The following is an 18,356-nucleotide window of genomic DNA, read 5'->3' as shown; positions in this document are numbered from 1 at the left end:
GAAGGGCACTATATAAATGCAAGCTGTTTTTGTTGTAAAGTCATAGGTGATATGGATTATCGGCTTTCAAATCACGACTGAATTTAGGGCTGTACTCAAAATTCTACACAATCTTAAAATTTAAAACAATGTCTGAACCAAGTGAACATGAGAAATGCTGTTCTCCTGACAGGAGATATCATCCTCTTGCTGTTTCTGTAACTGGTGTTAAAATCTGGTGTCTTGTTGCCCTGCATTGGCTCCAGTTCCTCTCGTTGAAAGCGTCATCCCCTGTGCATCATCCTCAGAAACAAAATAAGTTTAGAAACTGTGATGGGATGAGCATAAACCTAATGTTCAATTTTTTTAATACATATATATGTATATAAACATACAACTACTTTATTTGTTGTTACAATGATTTATTGTTTCTAACTTATAGATGTCAGTCTTAGCTCATATGGTAGCACTCCCATTTACAGGTCAGTACATTGTAGGTTCAAGCCACACATGAAACTCAAAGTCTAGGCTGATGTTCCAATGTAGGCCTGGGAGAAGCACTTAATTTCAGTTGAGATAAACCAAGATCCTATTTGCTTATTCAGTTGGTCCTTGGAGATAGTGAAACTCTACTTTAAAAAAAGTGAGGTTTTAATGGTGTATGACAAATAATTACAAGAATAACTGGTCATTCACCTCATGCAATTGTCTATTAACTGGTCATTCACCTGCTTCTGAGGAAAAAAATGACAATTCAATCAGTAGCTCTTAGCATCATAAAATATCTGGAACTATCTGGGGACCTAGCAAGTCTGGTCCATGTGCATTAAGTCATTATCTTTGACCCATTTCAGCATGAGAAGTCATCCTAAAACCCAAGTTCCTTACTCATTTATTTACTCAACGTTAAGAACAAAGTATTTCCTTGATTGAAAATAAAAGAGTGGAATGCAACAGATGCCTCAATCTGGCCTACCACAAAAACTCCTGCCAAAATTGTTTTGTTTTACCCAGGAATCTTTTTAAAGAAATCTGTATATCATATTAACTGATGAGTTGAACCAGTTCCCAATATTGGCAAAATGAACATTGAATTACCAGCTCTTAGCATCATTGAAGATCTGAACTTACCTTGGGGGAATTTGAGGGACCCTGCAATTAGTTTTCAATCTGATAAAACGAGCCCCAGATGTAGACCAAGGATTTTACTGACAATGATGCCTCTCAATGCCATTACACAGTCCTTTGTAATTGGGACAATAGAAAACTGTCCCAAAGGAAGGCACATAGATCATCAATAATCAAGTGTTCAGCTTTTGAAATAGAAAAGGGTTAAATAAAACTATAATCATAGCAATCAAGATTTGTATTGCAGGAAGGACAGTACAGGCTTCTTCTTGATTTAGTAGCTGGTAAATGTGGGTTGAGTGTGATGTTCTAAAATATATCATCTTGGGTCTTCCAGATCAGTGAAACAGTAACTCATGAGCTGATGAGTAAGTAGGTTATTTGTGCAGAATGGTTTCAAGTTTAATATTCATTTTTAGTACTGCTATATTCTATCGCATTGGAAGAAATGTGTTAGCATTAGTTTTAACAAATGTTCTCCTCATATTAAGTTCGGCCTTGTAATTCTACAATGTGCTGTTAGAAACTAATGTGTTTCAAATGCTCCTCGCAGTGAGGAATCGCCTCCACTGCTGCAGAACTCACTCCAATACAATTATCCTGACCCATTGCATTGTGATGTTAGATTCAATTACTTTCCCATTTAGAATACAGCTACCTGGGGCAACCTGATATTGCAGTGTGTGCTCAATAGAGAGTGGAGCATGACAACTACTGGCGGTCTACGCAGCATAGACCAACCCAAATAAATCACTGCCTTTTTGTGCAGCACAGGCCAAAGCAGGTAATTCACTGCTTGTGTGTGTACCATAGACATACGAAAGTTTTTGTGACCCATTGTGTCTTTGTCTCTTTTTCGAAGTAGTTCCTTAATTTTTAAAAAAATACGCAGTCACTGCTTTGCAGTATATCCTGCGAAGCACTTTGAAAGATCCTCCAACCTGAAAAAAGTTATATCAAATGCAAGGATTTTTATTATCATTATTTCCAGCTCTTTTCCCTTACACCTTAATATTTCTACTGGATGCTGGAGGAGCATAGTAGGATAGATATGCTCCTCCAGGTTAGAATAGAATTGAAGGTATTAGCGGAAGACTAACGAGAATGGAAACGAGACATTTGGTATAACGGAACCAAGTAAATCTCTGCATACCTGTACAAACAGGACAGATCATGTCAGCCAGTGCATCTTGAAGAACAGCTGAAATGATACATTGCTGCACAGCTATTTTTGAGTATCAACATCTTTAATTCAGTAGAGATTTCAGAGTCGTGTTTTTTCTTAAGTTTGGATTTTTGAATGACTAGTTGAAGTAACCTCCGACTTGTATTACTTGGCTTGGCCCTATTTGAGGGCACTATACCCAGGTTGTTTTTCAAGTGTGTGTTTGTACTATTGGATAGCAAAACTGTTTCAGTACCAAGAGTGGCGTGATGTAGATCTGTAAACCTGGTATATGGAGTCCTGCAGCTCAGTGGTTAGAGCACTCGTCTTGCAAGCGAGACACTTGGGTTTAATTCCAGGCAGGGCAAAACCTTGGGCGAGTTTCCTTACTCCACACGCCTAATAATAATCCCTCCAAAACAAAAAAACAATAATAAATTGGTCATTTTCAGTCCATGACTGTTTGTGGGACACTGCTGTGCGCAATTGTCTGCCATGATTCACCCACAAATATACAGCAATTCACTTCAAAGGATATTCTGTGAAGCGCTTTGAGGCATGTAGAAGATGTGAATTTAACACATCATTTAGCCATCAAATTGTTCATATTTGGAGTAACATTTTTCAGTTATGATTAATATTTGCAAAACACAAATGTCTTTTTCAGCTCCATGTGGAAGCCGATCTACAGGTTCTGATGGTACCGTGTTGTCACCAAATTACCCCAGAAACTACAGCATTGGGCACAATTGCATTTACTCTATCTCTGTCCCGAGAGAGTTTGGTAAGTTTCACTACGTTTTACTATTTGCTGAATTGCATATAATGCATGTTCTGGTTAGATGCCAACACATTGCGGTTTAGGTTGAACACAAAAAAAATCATTTTATTACAAATAATAATGATCCTTTTTATACAGCGTCTTTTACATCTCCAGTAAATCAAAACATAATGACCCATTAAACATTTCGACTGCTACTGAATGAAATAAAACACATTGGTTTGAAAAGTAATAATATGCTTAATGTGATTAAAAAGATATAGAGGAATTTTTCAAACACAGATTAGATAGTTTTCTTTTAGGAAATAACATTATGGGAAATAGTGCATAGGTCGTGCAGGACATATATGCCTGCAACCACTAGGAAGGTGGCAGGCGAACTAGATGGACCTTGGTATTTTTTGGTCTAGCATTTCTTATGTTCTTATGTTATGTAGAAGAAGGGATACAGATAATAATAATAATAATAATAATAATAATAATCCTTCCATTTGATAAAGCGCTTTTCACGTCTTCTAGACGTCCCAAAGCGCTTCACAGAACATACTGTAAAGTGAATTTACTGTATATTTGTGGGCAAACGCGGCAGCCAATTGCACACAGCAATGTCCGACAAACAGTCGTAGATTGAAAATGACCAATTTGTTATTGTTTTTTGTTTTGGAGGGATTATTATTAGGCGTGTGGAGTAAGGAAACTTGCCCAAGGTTTCACCCTGCCTGGAATTGAACTCAGGTCTCTCGCTTGCAAAGCGAGTGCGCTGAACACTGAGCTACAGGACTCTAGATACGGGCTTAAGAATAAGGAAACTGAATAGAGAATTCAGATTCAGTTAGGTTACAGAGAATGGCGAATATGCAGAATAGACTTCCCAGGCTGGTGATGCTAGAGGCAATTTGTCTCAGCAAATTCAAGAGGGAATTGGATAACTCTTTGGTGAAGATACTGATTGAGGGATCTAAGAGATACATTGGATAGGTTAGTTTATTAATTTTTACTGTAATGGGTTTTGTGCGTTCCTGTAGTTAACTATAGTCCTGAAGGACTTGGGAAACTACTCAATTTAGTGTGTATTAACTCACTGAAGGAACCAAACCTGAACAACCTCAAACAATTCACCATTCACTTGTAAGAAACAGCCTATCTTACGCCACTTTAACACTACTATCCACCAAACTATTACCGGGCGATCTGTTAGCTGTTCTGTTCCTGCTCTTGAAACTTGGTCCCTGAGTCCCTCTGACTCACTGCCATCATCCCCTCATTTAAGGACCATCTCAGAATGTATCTCTTTGACCTTTGGCTCTTGGTCATCGTTCTCCTCCCCATCCTCTGCAGATCCCACTCCCAGTGCGGGTATCCAGCTAGCACTGAGAGATAACCTGCCAACATGAAAGTTGCTATATAAGCATAAATTGTGTTGTATTGTGTTGATTGTTTTTATTTTTCAAGGGATAACTATTATTGTGAAATGTTGGTTTTATCAGCTCTATGTTGGACATCCTCTTGTGTACTGGACATAGGATAATTTGGGGGATCATAGCTGCACAGCTAAAAGTAATGGAGTCCCCCAAAAATCTGGAAATGATTTTTTCTGCTAAAAATATTTGCATAGAGGGGCAAACCTTAAAAATCCAATAGATATATACAAAAGTCTTGGTGGTATCGTGACACTTATCGCAATGATGAAAAGATGTTCAAAGGTATGCAGAACATTTGCCATATCCTGCTCATTATATCTCTCCATCCCTTCTCTCTCTCCCAAAACATAGAATTGTTTCAGCGTCCTCCCAACAGTCAATTGTCCATCTTGTTCCTTGATATTGACATGCTAATTAATTTGGCTTTAAAGGCTTAAAACAGAGTACAACAACAACAACAACAACAAGATTGCATTTATAGAGCGCCTTTCACGTCAGGAGGATGTCACAAGGCGCTGGACAGTTGGGTCAGGACCCGAGCAGGGGGAAATGGTCAGGGTGAGGGGAGGGAAGGGAGGGAGCGAGGATGGGGTAGAGAGTCGAGAGGGGAGCTGAAGGCAGATAATGAAACCCTTTTATTAGACTGAACTGACATTCATTCCTGATCTATCGCTGATAGTTGGAAGCAAGCTTGCTTCTTCCTGCCACCCCTTCCTGCAATATAGCAGGAGAAATTTGATGGATGCACCACATTTCTACTTCACTGAGGTCACCTCACATTTATGTGAATGTGACTCGTGCTTTAAAATCCCATTTTATTTTTTGGGGACGAAAATGCGAAAGCTGTGAAGTGAGGTTATTTCTCTCTTCCGCTTAAATTATTTGTTAAAAATGTGCTGTTCTTTGCCTTTTTTTTAATGTTTCATTACTCTGCTCTATAGAATAATGGCAATACTATTTCACAAAATGACAACTTCAGCACCAAAGATAAATGATTCACATGAGCCTGGTAGCTGCCCGAGGCAGCAGTCTTTTGTAAACACATGCTTAACTCATAATTTCTTGTAACCTTGCGCTGACATTTAAATGACTGATAACTGTTAAGGATTAGAGAGTGGAATTATTAGCATATGATTAGCATATACGTTGATATGTTCCTCATTTTTAAGTTCTCTAAATGAATGATTTTTAAACATGTGACTACTAACGAGAAAGTAAATTATCAATTGCAGGCAGGAATATAGATGTGTATATATTATCACCCATGTTTGAAATACACGTACTCAGGGGGAGTCATTTTCATCAAAGCTTGGGCATTAGATTTCTGGGAGAGGACACGGTGAAACTGCAGGCCTCCTTTAAGAGCTTGGTGAGTCTGTAATCAATATAAGATAGTGACTACGGGATTTAAAAGGGAATTTAGGAGTAACTTCATTGCATGGAGTATAGTGAGAATGTGAAACTCGCTGCCCGAAGCGGTGGATGAAACAGATAGTATAGATGCATTTAAGAGAAAGCTACATATACAGATGAGGGAGAAGCATATGGGAGGCAGCAGAGTGGGGAATGTAAACACCAGTACAAGCTAGGTAGACCAAATGGCCTGTTTCAGTGCTGCATGGTTTGTCAATCTACATAAATTACCAATATACTGTAGTTAGAACATTGTTGAAATAACATAAAATTCCATCGTGCCTCATTACGGGGTGTTGTACCAGCTCAGGGTTTTCACAATGTGAAGTCACCAAATGACAGGTATGTCACTGTGTATTCCCCCAGAAAGCCGATAGCTTCCACCGCTACATAATGGCCGATATCTCCATAGCACACTGGAAATGATGCCTGGACTATTTTATAGCACTCGGGATGCTGGTTACAACAACAACAACCTGCACTTATACAGCACCCTCCATGCCGGGCCGCATCTCAGAGTGGTTAATAAGGATGGAACCCAAGGCAGAGCCGAGGGAAGGGGAGGGGGAAGTTGACAGTAGGCGCAGTTGAAAAGTAAGGTCTTCAGGTGTGACTTGAAGATGGGGAAGGAGGGGGCAAGGCGAAGGAGTTGAGGGAGGGAGTTCCAAACTTTCAGGGTTGGTGGCTGAAGGCACGGCCGTCGATGGTGGAGCGGAGAATTCAGGGATGCGGAGGAGGCCGGACCCAGTAGAGCGGAGGCAGCGGGTACTGCTGTGGGGAGTGAGGAGGTTAGAGAGATAAGGGGGTGCCAAGGAATGGAGGGATTTAAACACTAGAGTGAGGATCTTGAAGTCGATCTGCTCTGTGACAGGGAGTCAGTGGAGTTTGGCAAGGACTGGAGTAATCAGGGTACGGAGTTTGGTGCGGATGCGAATGTGGGCAGCAGAGTTTTGAATGCGCTGAATTGTGTGAATAGTGGAGGAGACAAGACCGGTGAGGAGAGCATTAGAGTAGCCCAGCCGAGAGGTGAAAAAGGCATGGACAAGGGTTTCAGCAGCTTTGGGGTGAGATATTGTCGGAGACGGGCAATGTGGTGGAGGTAGAAGTCAGGGACCGGATCTGGGGGAAGAAAGATAACTGGGGATCGAACCTGATGCCTAAGTTGCGCATGGGTTCAGAGAGTTTTAAGGACAGGTCGGGTAGGTTGAGGAGTTCAGAACCATGGGACAGAAGACATTGACGGGAGCGAAAGAGTATGGCTTCCGTCTTTTGATGTTTAACTGCAGGAAATTTGCACTCATCCAGCTCTTGATGTCTGACAGACAAGCTGACAGGACATCAGGGGACTGGGCGTCGCAGCTAGAGGTGGAAAGTAGAGTGGAATGTCATCCACGTACATGTGGAAGTTAACTCTGTGCCTGTGGATGACATCACCGAGAGGGAGCATATAGATGAAGAAGTGAAGGGGGCCAAGGATGGATCCTTGGGGTACCCCGCAGGTGACCGGAAGCGCGAAGAAAAGCCATTTGCAGAAATGTAGCTCTGATGATTTCTAAGTTAGGACTCAAACCAAGTGAGTGCAGTCCCACTGAGGTGGATGATGGATGACAAGTGGTGTAGGAGGATGGCATGATCGACTGTGTCGAATGAGGTGGAGAGGTCCAGGCTGACGAGGAGGCAGAGGGAGCCCTGGTCACAGATAGAGAGGATATCGTTAGTGACCTTCACGAGCGCTGTCTCTGTACTGTGGGCAGGGCGGCAACCAGACTGGAGGGGTTCGAGTAAGGTGTGGAGGGAGATGCATGCGCGAAGTTGGTTGGCAACAATGTGTTCCAGAGCTTTGGCAAGGAAGGGCAGGTTTGAGATAGGGCGGTAGTGGCCGAGGTTGGAGGGATCAAGGGTAGGTTTTTTAAACAGTGGGGTGATGGCCGCGGTTTTGAGGGCGAGTGGGACTGATCCTGAGGAGAGAGACTTGATAATAGTGTCTGCCGCTAGTGGACAGAGGAGGGAGAGCTGGGTGATCAGCAGTTGGCTGGGGAGGGGGTGTGAGGCAGCAGGTGGTGGGTTTCATTGTAGTGATGGTAGATGAGTGGGAGGAAGGAGAGATGGGGGCAAATGAATGTAAAATGGGGGCCGTGGTAGAAGCTAAGTATGGGGTGGGTATGGGAGATGGAATGGGGGTGATGGTAGGCAACATGGGGCAGAGGTTAGATGTGATGATTGAGGGTGCTTGAGGGGGTGCATGGAGGAAGTGGTGGCCAGTGGAGAATAGGATTTTGGAATTATTGTTGGCTTCCAGTAAGATGGTTGAGTAGTGCGCAGTTTTTGCTTGCGACAGGTAGCGGCGGTAGGTGTGCAGCTGCTCGAGCCACAACTGGTGGTGAACCATGAGGCTGGTCTTCTGCCATCAGGGCATGAGCAACCAGGTTTGGGATTTTAGGGAGCGGAGATCGCTGTTGTACCGGGGGAATGGGTGGGTGTGGACACAGTCCTGGATTTCAAGGGGACGAGGGAGTTGAAGGTGGAGGTGGTGGGTGGTGGAGAATAGAATTTTGGAGTAATTGACGGCTGCGTCATGGTCACTGAAGGTGGCAGGCCAGAGTGATAGGAGGTCTGAGGATGAGAGGGCCTTTATGAGGGTCTCGGGGGGGAAGCCTTTTCAATGGGCGGTCTTGATGGACGTGAGAGAGATGCGAGAGGAGAAGTAGATGAGGAAATTATCTGAAATGGTCTTGTCCGTGATGCACTGGCTGGAAATGTTGAGGGCATGTGTGATGATGAGGTTGAGGGGTGGCCACGGTTGTGGGTCGGCGAGTTGATGTGGAGGGTGAGGTTTAGGGAGGAGGGAAGGGCAGTGAAATCTGAGGATGTGGTGCAAGGGGAGTTTAGGTGAGGTTGAAGTGGCCCATTATGAGCAGGCATTCTGAGCAGAAGGACAGTGAGGAGAGGAAAGCGGAGCACACAGGTGCACACATGCCTGTCTTATAAATAAAGCATCAATATAGCAGGACTTCTACTGTATTAGGGTATAGGTTTAAGTTAGTGTTTCTGCATTCCTGACTGGCTCTGATAATGGTTTATCTTTTGTTAAGGAGCACTGTGCAGGTTGTCTGGTTGTCATGGCTTTAATACCCACCAGTCCATCATTCTTCGTTGAGTGCTTGCACGTACAAGATTAATATCTCTTTGCTTATTATCCCCGAAGGCCAAGCCTTACAAATGTGTCATTTGCAGGAATTCATCAATCCTTCTCATCTGAGATTGCACCACTCTTCGTGAACAATAAAAACTGTTGTAAATTTGCAAAGCGAAGAGGAGTTAACTCTTGTTCTTCCTTTTGTGTTAATGTGGAACAATTTGCTGTCAGTCTTTAAATAACTGGAACATTTTTTTCAACAAATATCTTGACATACCAAGGCAGGCCGTGCAAATCCAGGAAGAACCGTGAAATATTAGAGAATAATTGATTAATACAGAAGCCACTGAACAAGGAGAACGTGTCACTGAAGTATTAATTGAATTCTTTGATCTACTCAACTGTCCGTAAAGCCACTGCTTACTGTGAAAATGATGTATGTGTAACGCAAGGTCTGAGAGGAATCCATAGTCCATGTTGAAAAGACTGATCTAAATTGGGGCAACAGTAGGGGCACTGCAATTACACTTGGGATCTGCGATTGGAGGTGTGTTGGTCAGAAATAGGTCACGGGAGACAGGAGCTGATAACCATCTAGTATTTCACTGAAGCAATCATTATCCACGTGTGTGCTTGGCAGTGAGTACTGGCAAGCTGTTTGATCTGAAGGCCATCATATCAAAGCCCCATTGTGCCTTTGCTGACTGATGTTACACCTTCCATCAGAAAATGATCATGATTAGGAACTCTGGGCAATTTGCCTCATCTCTATCCCAAGGTTTCGAGAGCAGTTACAGCACCAAACCATTTTTTTAAAACATTGGTTCTAAAAGTGAGGGTTCCTTGCAATTGTCTTTCTCCTGTATGTTTGACTGTTTCTCCCATACATTTGAGTTTTAAACTGTTGAAATTTTTAACTTGGGTTTTATGTGCATTGTTTTCTCATCATTGGTGTGCCAATAGTTCCTGTGAGCAGATTTCCTCATACTCTGATTGCCTACAGTAGTCTTATCCTGCTCTGTTGTCTGGGCTCAAGAGTTACTTACCAATTACTTGCTTGTAACGGTGTGTTACTGGCTCAGAATGCCTTACGTGAGCTTACAGTCTGTTGAAAAGATACAGCAAACACAAACCAGCAGGTTTTCAGATTTAACCAACTATTCATTTTATTTTCAAAAGACCAAATACAAAGCAAGAGAAAAAGAACAACCAGAGGCTAAAATACCAGAGTTTTCACACTTGACAAGAAAAACAACAAACAGTTTGTGATGGATAACTTTACCCTTTTGTAAATCAGGCGCATGCTTTTGATCTCTGAGTTCAATTAAGTAAAAACCCTTTCTTGTAAATTGCTGGATTTTCTCTTCTCTTGGGCTTGATGAAATTATGATTTTTTNGCTGTCAAGTACAGTGTAATAAGACAATGTGGAATCTTAAACATATTCCTCACACATCATCTTATGAAACAAGCTACCAACTTGTAGGACGGTACCAGCTATGTACTCTAATATAGCAAATTGAGCTCTTCCAGTGTGTCTTTGAAGTTTAGATATTGGAACATCAAAGTGCAGGAAATTATTCTCCACTAAAGTGAGATTGCTGGCTTTCCTCAAATAATGGAAAAAAAAACATTGCATATTCCAAATGTGACATTCCAGTCAGGCTTGACATCAAATAAATAACAACGTTCCTTGCAGTTGATTTAACATGTATAATGTTGTCAAAATGTCCCACAGGGCTTCACAGGATTGCACTTTTAAGTTTGGTCACTATTTGTCAACACGGTGGTTTGTTCAAGAGGCAGCCTTGACAACCTTATGCAATGATGCTCCACTTCAGTCGTTGGCTAATTTGGGAAAGCAGGTGGCACAGAAAAATATTATTTTAACCTCTGATAGCCCTTCAAGCAGCCAGTTGTCCAATTGACCCTCATGCAAAGTTTGTATTGTGAAAAGGATTCAAAGAAGGTTCAAACTGTCAGGCAACACCTGCCACTTCCAATGCAATTGGATTAGATTAAGCTTCCTGTCATAATGAAATCTCAGCAATTCCTGACCTATTTTTAAAGTGAATTCTTAAAGTGACAGTTGCCCTCAATTTGTCTGACTTTCAGCCTGCTGTACATTTTAATCCTTCTGAGCCTTCCAACTTGTGACAGGTAACATTATTTTTTTTGGCACAAACATGGGACGATTAAATCATAGCCTGGGTTACCTGAAGTTTTCCTGCAGATAAAAGAAGTGTGGAAAAGTTGAAGTTCAGCTTTCAACCTGACAACTTTCCAAGTGTCAATTTAACCTGGAAACCAGTGCCAGGGAATGGAGCAGAATCACAGTACACCAATATAGATGCATATGTCGGATCTCAGATTGTATGACCCTCTTTTGTACGAGTCCACACCACCCCGTGCAGACTCCCTTCACTCCTTTTCTAATATACAAATGTATAGTTGTCCCTTTTCCAGCCCCAGTCACTGCACGTCAGTTACGTGTGGCTGCACACTTGTAATAATATAATAATTCTTATGTTTTCAAGTGCCTTATCATGTCTTCGAGACATCATACAGCATTATGTGATACCAATGGGTCCAATTTGCAGTATATTTTTAAAACAGAAATGTCTAGCTTCCCAATTTGCATGATTTGGATTACTTATTAAGAAATCCCATTTGGAATTGTTGTTAATTGTTATATATAAATTAGACCTCATTGTTCCTGTTAAGTGGTACTATATTTATGGAATTCTGTTTTATGACTAACTGTTTTATGAAGCAGTTAGCTTTGCTTGGCAATAGCAGTCCTTTTCAGGAGAGCAACATGAGGGGGATTTAAGTTGTACATACCTGTTAACATTTAAATTGAATCTCTGACTGTACTATTTCTAACTCTCTCTTTCTCCTCTCCTCTGATACCTGCTGGCTTTGTCAAAGTGGTGTTTGGCCAGTTTGTCTTTTTCCAGACGTCCCTCCATGATGTAGTTGACATATATGATGGACCCACCCAGCAGGCACCTCTCTTGACCTCACTTTCAGGGTCACATTCAGGTGGGGACCGTTGCCATGCTTAATGTTTTGAAATGTTTTTCTTCTTCAATAGAAATGCCAATCTCTTCCAGTTTATCGGGCTTACATTACAGCTGTTTATTCGCCTTACATTACAGCTGTGATTCCAGCTTAGGATCCATTGGCATCATTTTTAATTTGAATCCCCTAATCTCTGCTCTGAGCTACTCCAACAGATTTACATTAAAGACCTTGAAGAAATAATCATAATAATAATCCTTGCATTTGACATAAGCATCCTTTTAGGTCAGAAGAACGTCTCAAAATACTTCATGGGATATACTGTCAAACCTGTTCAAGCAGCCACCTCCATTCAGCAACCACTCTCTGTTATCAACCACCCTCTAACAGCCCAAACAGTCTGAACCCTTACTCAGAGGCCATATACAAAGGCCACTTTGGCCCAATCCCCGGAATGATTGTTGAAGACAGGTTTAAATACTATAAAGTGTAATGACTGTGTATTTAGTAGGTAGATGCAGCAGTCATAAAGTGAATAATTAATTTATCTGGGGGATTGTTGTCCAGGACACCAGAATAAACTTCCTTTTCAATTTAATTCAGTGGGTTTCCTTATCTGTGGCATTGAAATAATTCTACTCAGCACAGAAACAGAATTATAGAGCAGCGGTTGCCCCAGATGGAAGCAGCAGTGCAACAGAGGGACTGTAAAAAAGGAATCATAATGCTGGGGTCTATTATATTTTGTATGTAAATTCTGTGTATTGTGAGCCACTAGCAACCATGTATAAACACGCGAATAGAGGGAATTAATGGTGCCGTTAATTGTATAACTCACAACCAATAAAAAATGAGAAAATATTTTTCATTGGTTATTAACTACATATTTAAGGAAGGGCACTGATGGTACAAGCCTTCAGTACACATAATCCTTGCCTGGTTTATATGGAACACATATTATATATACTGTTTATACGCAATGAACAATACACCCCACTATGTAGGAAGGTTTTGGCTCTGCTTGTGTTCCAAAATCTCTGGCTCAAATTCACTTTGCGAGGAGAAAACAAAAACACATTTTGGAAATCTCAAACATTCACACTGTTTAAAAAAAGCAGAGCCTTGAAAATCATTATTTTAGAAGTCTGACCTTTGAGGGGTGTGCTGAGGTAATTCTGGAACATAGAATCAATGATCAGTTATTTAACGCTAGACTAAACCTTTTTGTACAGTTTAGGATTGGAATTCAGTATATGATGGTGGAGAAATGGAAAGTAGGTTTACAGACAAAATAACCCAATTCTCTGACTTTGTCTAAAGCCTCACTGACAATAAAAATAAGATTGTCTGTCTAGTTTGGAACTCCCTCCTTGAACATCTCCACCATTCCCCCTCCTTTGGCCATCTTCAGATTGCACTAAATGCTTTCCTCTTTGACCGTGCCTAGGATCACTGCCACTTTCTCCCCTACACAGTGTTAACTTTTTAATATCTCATCTGAAGAATGGCACTTCCAACAATACAGCACACCGCCAGCACTGCACTGTCCTGACATGGGGCTTGAGGTGAGAGTGTTACCAACTGAACAAGGTTAACACAAATTTCATTTATCAGTCCTCATCACTGATCAATTGTCAGCTTGGCTCAGCTCACCTCTGAGTCAGAATGTTGTGTGTTCAAGCCCAACTTCAAAACTTTGAACTCACGTAATCTAGACTGCCACTCCAGTTCTGGGAAAGCATTGCGTTGTTAGATAAACTGTCCTTTGTTTGAGACAGTCAATTGAGGCCCCATCTGCCTATTCAAGTGGAAAATAAAGATTCTATGACACTATTTGATGAAAAAGAGTTCCTCTCAGCTAAAATTGTGGAATGAACCATGGCCCGTCTGCTTGTCCACGTGGATATTAAAATCTCGTAAAATCTTGTGTGCAATTTGGCTGCCGTGTTTGTCTGCAAAATAAGGCAACATAGTCACTCATTACATTTTTCAGTAAATCCTGTAAAGTACTTTGAGATGTTTTTGCATATGTAAAATGCTTTATCAAATCTCAGCATTATAATGATTATGAAAGAACTCAGATTAATAAAATGTATACGTGTTAAGGAACGATAAAAATACATAGAAAGAAGTAATATTTCTATATTCTACTTTTCTAGGAGAGTCTCTCCCTTTAAGTTCCAGTAACCAGATCACTATCAAGTTTATCTCAGTTGGTCCAGAAACAGCCAAAGGGTTTCATTTTGTTTATCAAGGTAAGTGACATTTCGGAAGGTTGGCACTGTTTAAGTATATATGAGAAAGGAAGTAAGGCAACATTAGAGCTGACGGAAAGGATGATTTACTCTACAAACTGTGTCATCGGAATGCAATGTTTAATGTGATAAGTGAACATAATGAAGTTATTATTTGAAATGCTGCCGCTGTTGATGTCTCAATTGAAGATTGATTATGAGTTTTGCTGTGCTTAGTTAAATGAATGCCAGAGAACACTAAATCAGAATGAAGCAAGGATTGGATCTGGGATCTTGTTGGATTGTGTGTCTCACAATTTGATTTGAAACTACTAACGCCCATTTTAGGTAGACAACAACAACAACAACAAGATTTAATTTATAGAGCGCCTTTCACGTCGGGAGGACGTCCCAAGGCGCTGGACAGTTGGGTCGGGACCCGAGCAGGGGGGAAATGGTCAGTATGAGGGGAGGGAAGGGAGGGAGCGAGGAGGGGTAGAGAGTCGAGAGGGAAGCTGAAGGCCGGTCAAAGAGAAAGGTCTTGAGACCGGCCTTGAAGGAGGAAAGGGAGGAAGCAAGGCGAAGGCACTGGGGGATGGAGTTCCAGAGCCAATTAGAGCCAAAAGACAATTAGAGCCAAAAGACAATTAGAGCCAACATATACCTCATCCAATGAGTCCAGACATGATTCCCATTTCTGTCCCATAGGTGAAAGTCATTGTTTATTGTTTACTGGTAAATTCTTTCAGAGTTTAAAATGTCAACTTAATGTTTCTTCACTATCTATTGACGTGTAACCATTCTGTTGGAATGTATTCAGCTGTTCCAAGGACCAGTGCAACCCAGTGCAGCTCCGTACCTGAACCAAGGTTTGGGAAAAGAATTGGAAACAGTTTTGCAGTTGGTTCAATGATTTTATTTGAATGCAATCCTGGTTACGTTCTGCATGGTTCACCAGGAATTAGATGCGAATCCGTCCCAAATGCCTTAGCTCAATGGAACGACTCTCTGCCCAACTGTATTGGTGAGTATGGGCACACTCTTTCAACAGAATGAGCAGATTACAAAGAAAAGGCAGTTTAGTAAAACTGGGTGAATTTGTCAATATTTTGTCAATATATGCATCTGTTATAAAGAGATAAATATAATTAAAGATTTATGTGCTAGTTTCATATTCACGTAAATTTTTTTTAAGATTGAGATTGGATTCAACAATTTCTTGGACACTTTAAAATTCTATATAAATGGAGTAAATCTACATCCAGTAGGATTTCTATTCAAAAGAATTAAGCTTCAGGAAAGGGGAAAAGAGAAGAGATAAAATTGAAGCAAACCATTGACAGAGTAAGAAATAACTGCATTTTCTTGAGTAATTTGCGGTTCGCAATTTTTGTTTTGTGTGGTGTATTTTGTTAAAAAGTGCAAATCTATTTTTATTAAGGAATATCACATGCAAGATACACACTACACCTTATAGTAAATTATTTGAGATGTCCTCCTGACATGAAAGGTGCTGTTTCAAATGCTTAGATTAGTATTATTATTTAACGTGGTATCAATTTGGCAGCATTTATGATGAAACTTACAGGAAGTAATTTACTAACATAGATAAAATACAAAACAAATGGAATATACACTCCAAAATAATGTGACTCTCAGGATAATAATTGTGCACAGCCAACATTCTGCTCTTATTTCATTTCCTACACTTTAAGGAGACAATACCCGACGAGAGTTGTTTTGCTCAGTTCAGTAGTTCTATCAAAAGATTAATTAATGTTTTCAAGAGTGAGATTTTTTTTTCTGATTCATTGTACTGAAGTTTATAATACACCAACTGAAAACTGGGTTATGTGTGGATGTGGTCGAAATTCCAGTAGTTGAGGGTAAAGGACAAGGGTGTGTTAGCCTTTTTATGTAGCCTGACTTAGACTGAGATTGTGGGTTAAAGCCCCATTTCAGGATATTGAACTCATTTAGTTCAATATCTGTGGCAGAGGAAAGCAGTCCTGATTACTGAATGTCCATTGAATGGCTGACACTCCATTGCAGTTTCGAGTGTGCAGTTTCGAGTGTCTAATAAAAGTTTCTCCCTTCTCTTATTAGACTTCAGGATCACTATTTTTGTTTTTAATGGTGGTACTTTTTTAGATATGAAATTATGGCATAAAATGACACTTCCAGCAGCTTTGTTGTTATCAATCTCAAAGTAAACAACATTGCAGGTCTCAGTCTCCAGACTACTTTCACTGTAGCACCTGATTTCATCATTATTGATTTCAAGAGGCCTTTAACTGTGTTGTCAACACCATCTGTTTATATGAGAACTCACTCTGCTTCCCAAGTTACCTAATAAAATAGAGATTAAATGGATATTCCACAATTATAAGTAGAGTGGGAACTGGTGTAAAAGGTAAATTAGCGCAAATGTCACAAGCCAATCACACCCACAGTACTCAGAGTCAGTCCATACACTACAACATTTGTTTTCATCCATTACTGCTGTCAGATGACACAGCCTATGTGTTATGACAAAGTGCATGTCCCAGACTATTAGAAGCCTTAGCAATGTCATATTATTGCACTGGCTTCACTCTTGAGCATGTTACTTGTTTCCAATTGTCAAAATGCTTTTTTCTTTACCTCACTTTAAAAGTCACCAACAATATGACCCATATCAGAGCCTAAATACAACTAGATGGCATATTCACTTTATTTTACACTACAGCTGGTGCTTGATCAGAATTGTAAATCAAAGCAACAAACTAGAATAGAATAATAAAATAATTGCCTAAGGCAATAAGTGCCTAAGGCAATTATTATTCATGGCTTTCCAGACATGGAATCCTATTCCCAATAAGAGAAAATAATTAGAGTTCTGGTTTAAGTAATGCACTTAAGCATTTATTGAAGAATTTGATTTCCTTTGAACAAAATGTAAAATGGAAATGAATAATCCAATGACTTATTTGCCATTCCTGTTTTAGGAACATTCACAAATATGGTCAGCAATAGATATTAACTATTTAGGGCAACCTTGGCATCAGATTTAATCCCCAGCTGTTCTTTCTACTCCACATCCAGTTGCTAATCAGGACCGCTTTCCTCTGCCACATTGCTCACTTTGGACCATTCCTGACACCCAACCAACTGAAACCTTTATCCATACATTCATCAACTTCCACCTCAATTATTCCAATACCCTCCTCACCAGTATCCCCAGCTCCACTATTCATAAAATCTAATGAATTAAAAATTCCACCGCATGTATCCTCACCCACACCAAACTCTGTACCCCGATAACCCCAATCCATGCTAGGCTCCATTGGCTCCCTATTGCACAATGGATCAATTTCAAGATGCTCACACTCGTTGCCCAAATCACATCATGCCCAAACACATCTCTACATCTTCACCCTGCTTACACCCCACTCAACTACCCACAGCCTTCACTCAGCTGGATCTGAGTGTGGAGATCAAATTGTGCCAAATGAACTTTAATATCCACCTGAACATCTGAAGAACAACACCTCCAAAAATGCAGCACCCCCCAGTATTGCATTTGAGTGTCAGCTCAGACTTTACGAGTTCCAAGCCGTGAGGAGGAGCTCGAACCCACAACCCTCTGCCATATATTTTACCATTTAGAGCAAGCAACAGCAACAAAGAGAGGAACTTCTCTACCCACTAGTCCATCTACTCAGTTATAGGCAAACATCATTAAATATGGAAGAGCAGAAACATTTCTGTTCAGTTTCTCTGAAACCATTGACACATTCTTGGAACATTGATTGCACTTAGTATTTCCTATAGCCAATGGTCTGATACTCATGGGGACATAGTTCAGATTCTTCCAAAGCAATTATGAAAGTAACACAATACAATATTAATTTGGAAATCAACCAGAAATAATTTTGGTTTGCCAGATAGGATCCAGCTTGGATTACTCAAACGCACTCCTCGCCAATCTCCCCAGCTCCACTATTCAAAAGATCCAGCTCATTCAGAACTCTGCCACCCGCAAACTTACCCGGACTCCATACCAGTTCTCACCAGTTCTGGCCAGGCTCCACTGCC

General features: G+C 40.7%; 1 protein-coding gene across 1 annotated transcript in view; it reads left to right on the top strand.

Annotated features, from left to right (window-relative positions):
- csmd3b (CUB and Sushi multiple domains 3b) overlaps positions 1 to 18,356 on the top strand; it is a 773,500-nt gene that overhangs the window by 664,178 nt on the left and 90,966 nt on the right. The window contains exons 31-34 of the mRNA XM_042331884.1: positions 2,940 to 3,056; positions 11,953 to 12,066; positions 14,205 to 14,300; positions 15,100 to 15,303. Of these exons, the coding sequence (XP_042187818.1) occupies positions 2,940 to 3,056; positions 11,953 to 12,066; positions 14,205 to 14,300; positions 15,100 to 15,303 (531 nt within the window). The remainder of the gene's footprint in view (positions 1 to 2,939; positions 3,057 to 11,952; positions 12,067 to 14,204; positions 14,301 to 15,099; positions 15,304 to 18,356) is intronic.

The sequence above is a fragment of the Callorhinchus milii genome, unplaced genomic scaffold (assembly GCF_018977255.1).
Source record: "Callorhinchus milii isolate IMCB2004 unplaced genomic scaffold, IMCB_Cmil_1.0 Scaffold2, whole genome shotgun sequence".
Taxonomy (NCBI): domain Eukaryota; kingdom Metazoa; phylum Chordata; class Chondrichthyes; order Chimaeriformes; family Callorhinchidae; genus Callorhinchus; species Callorhinchus milii.
Note: the sequence above shows the minus strand (reverse complement) of the source record. Positions and strands in the feature narration are given on the sequence as shown.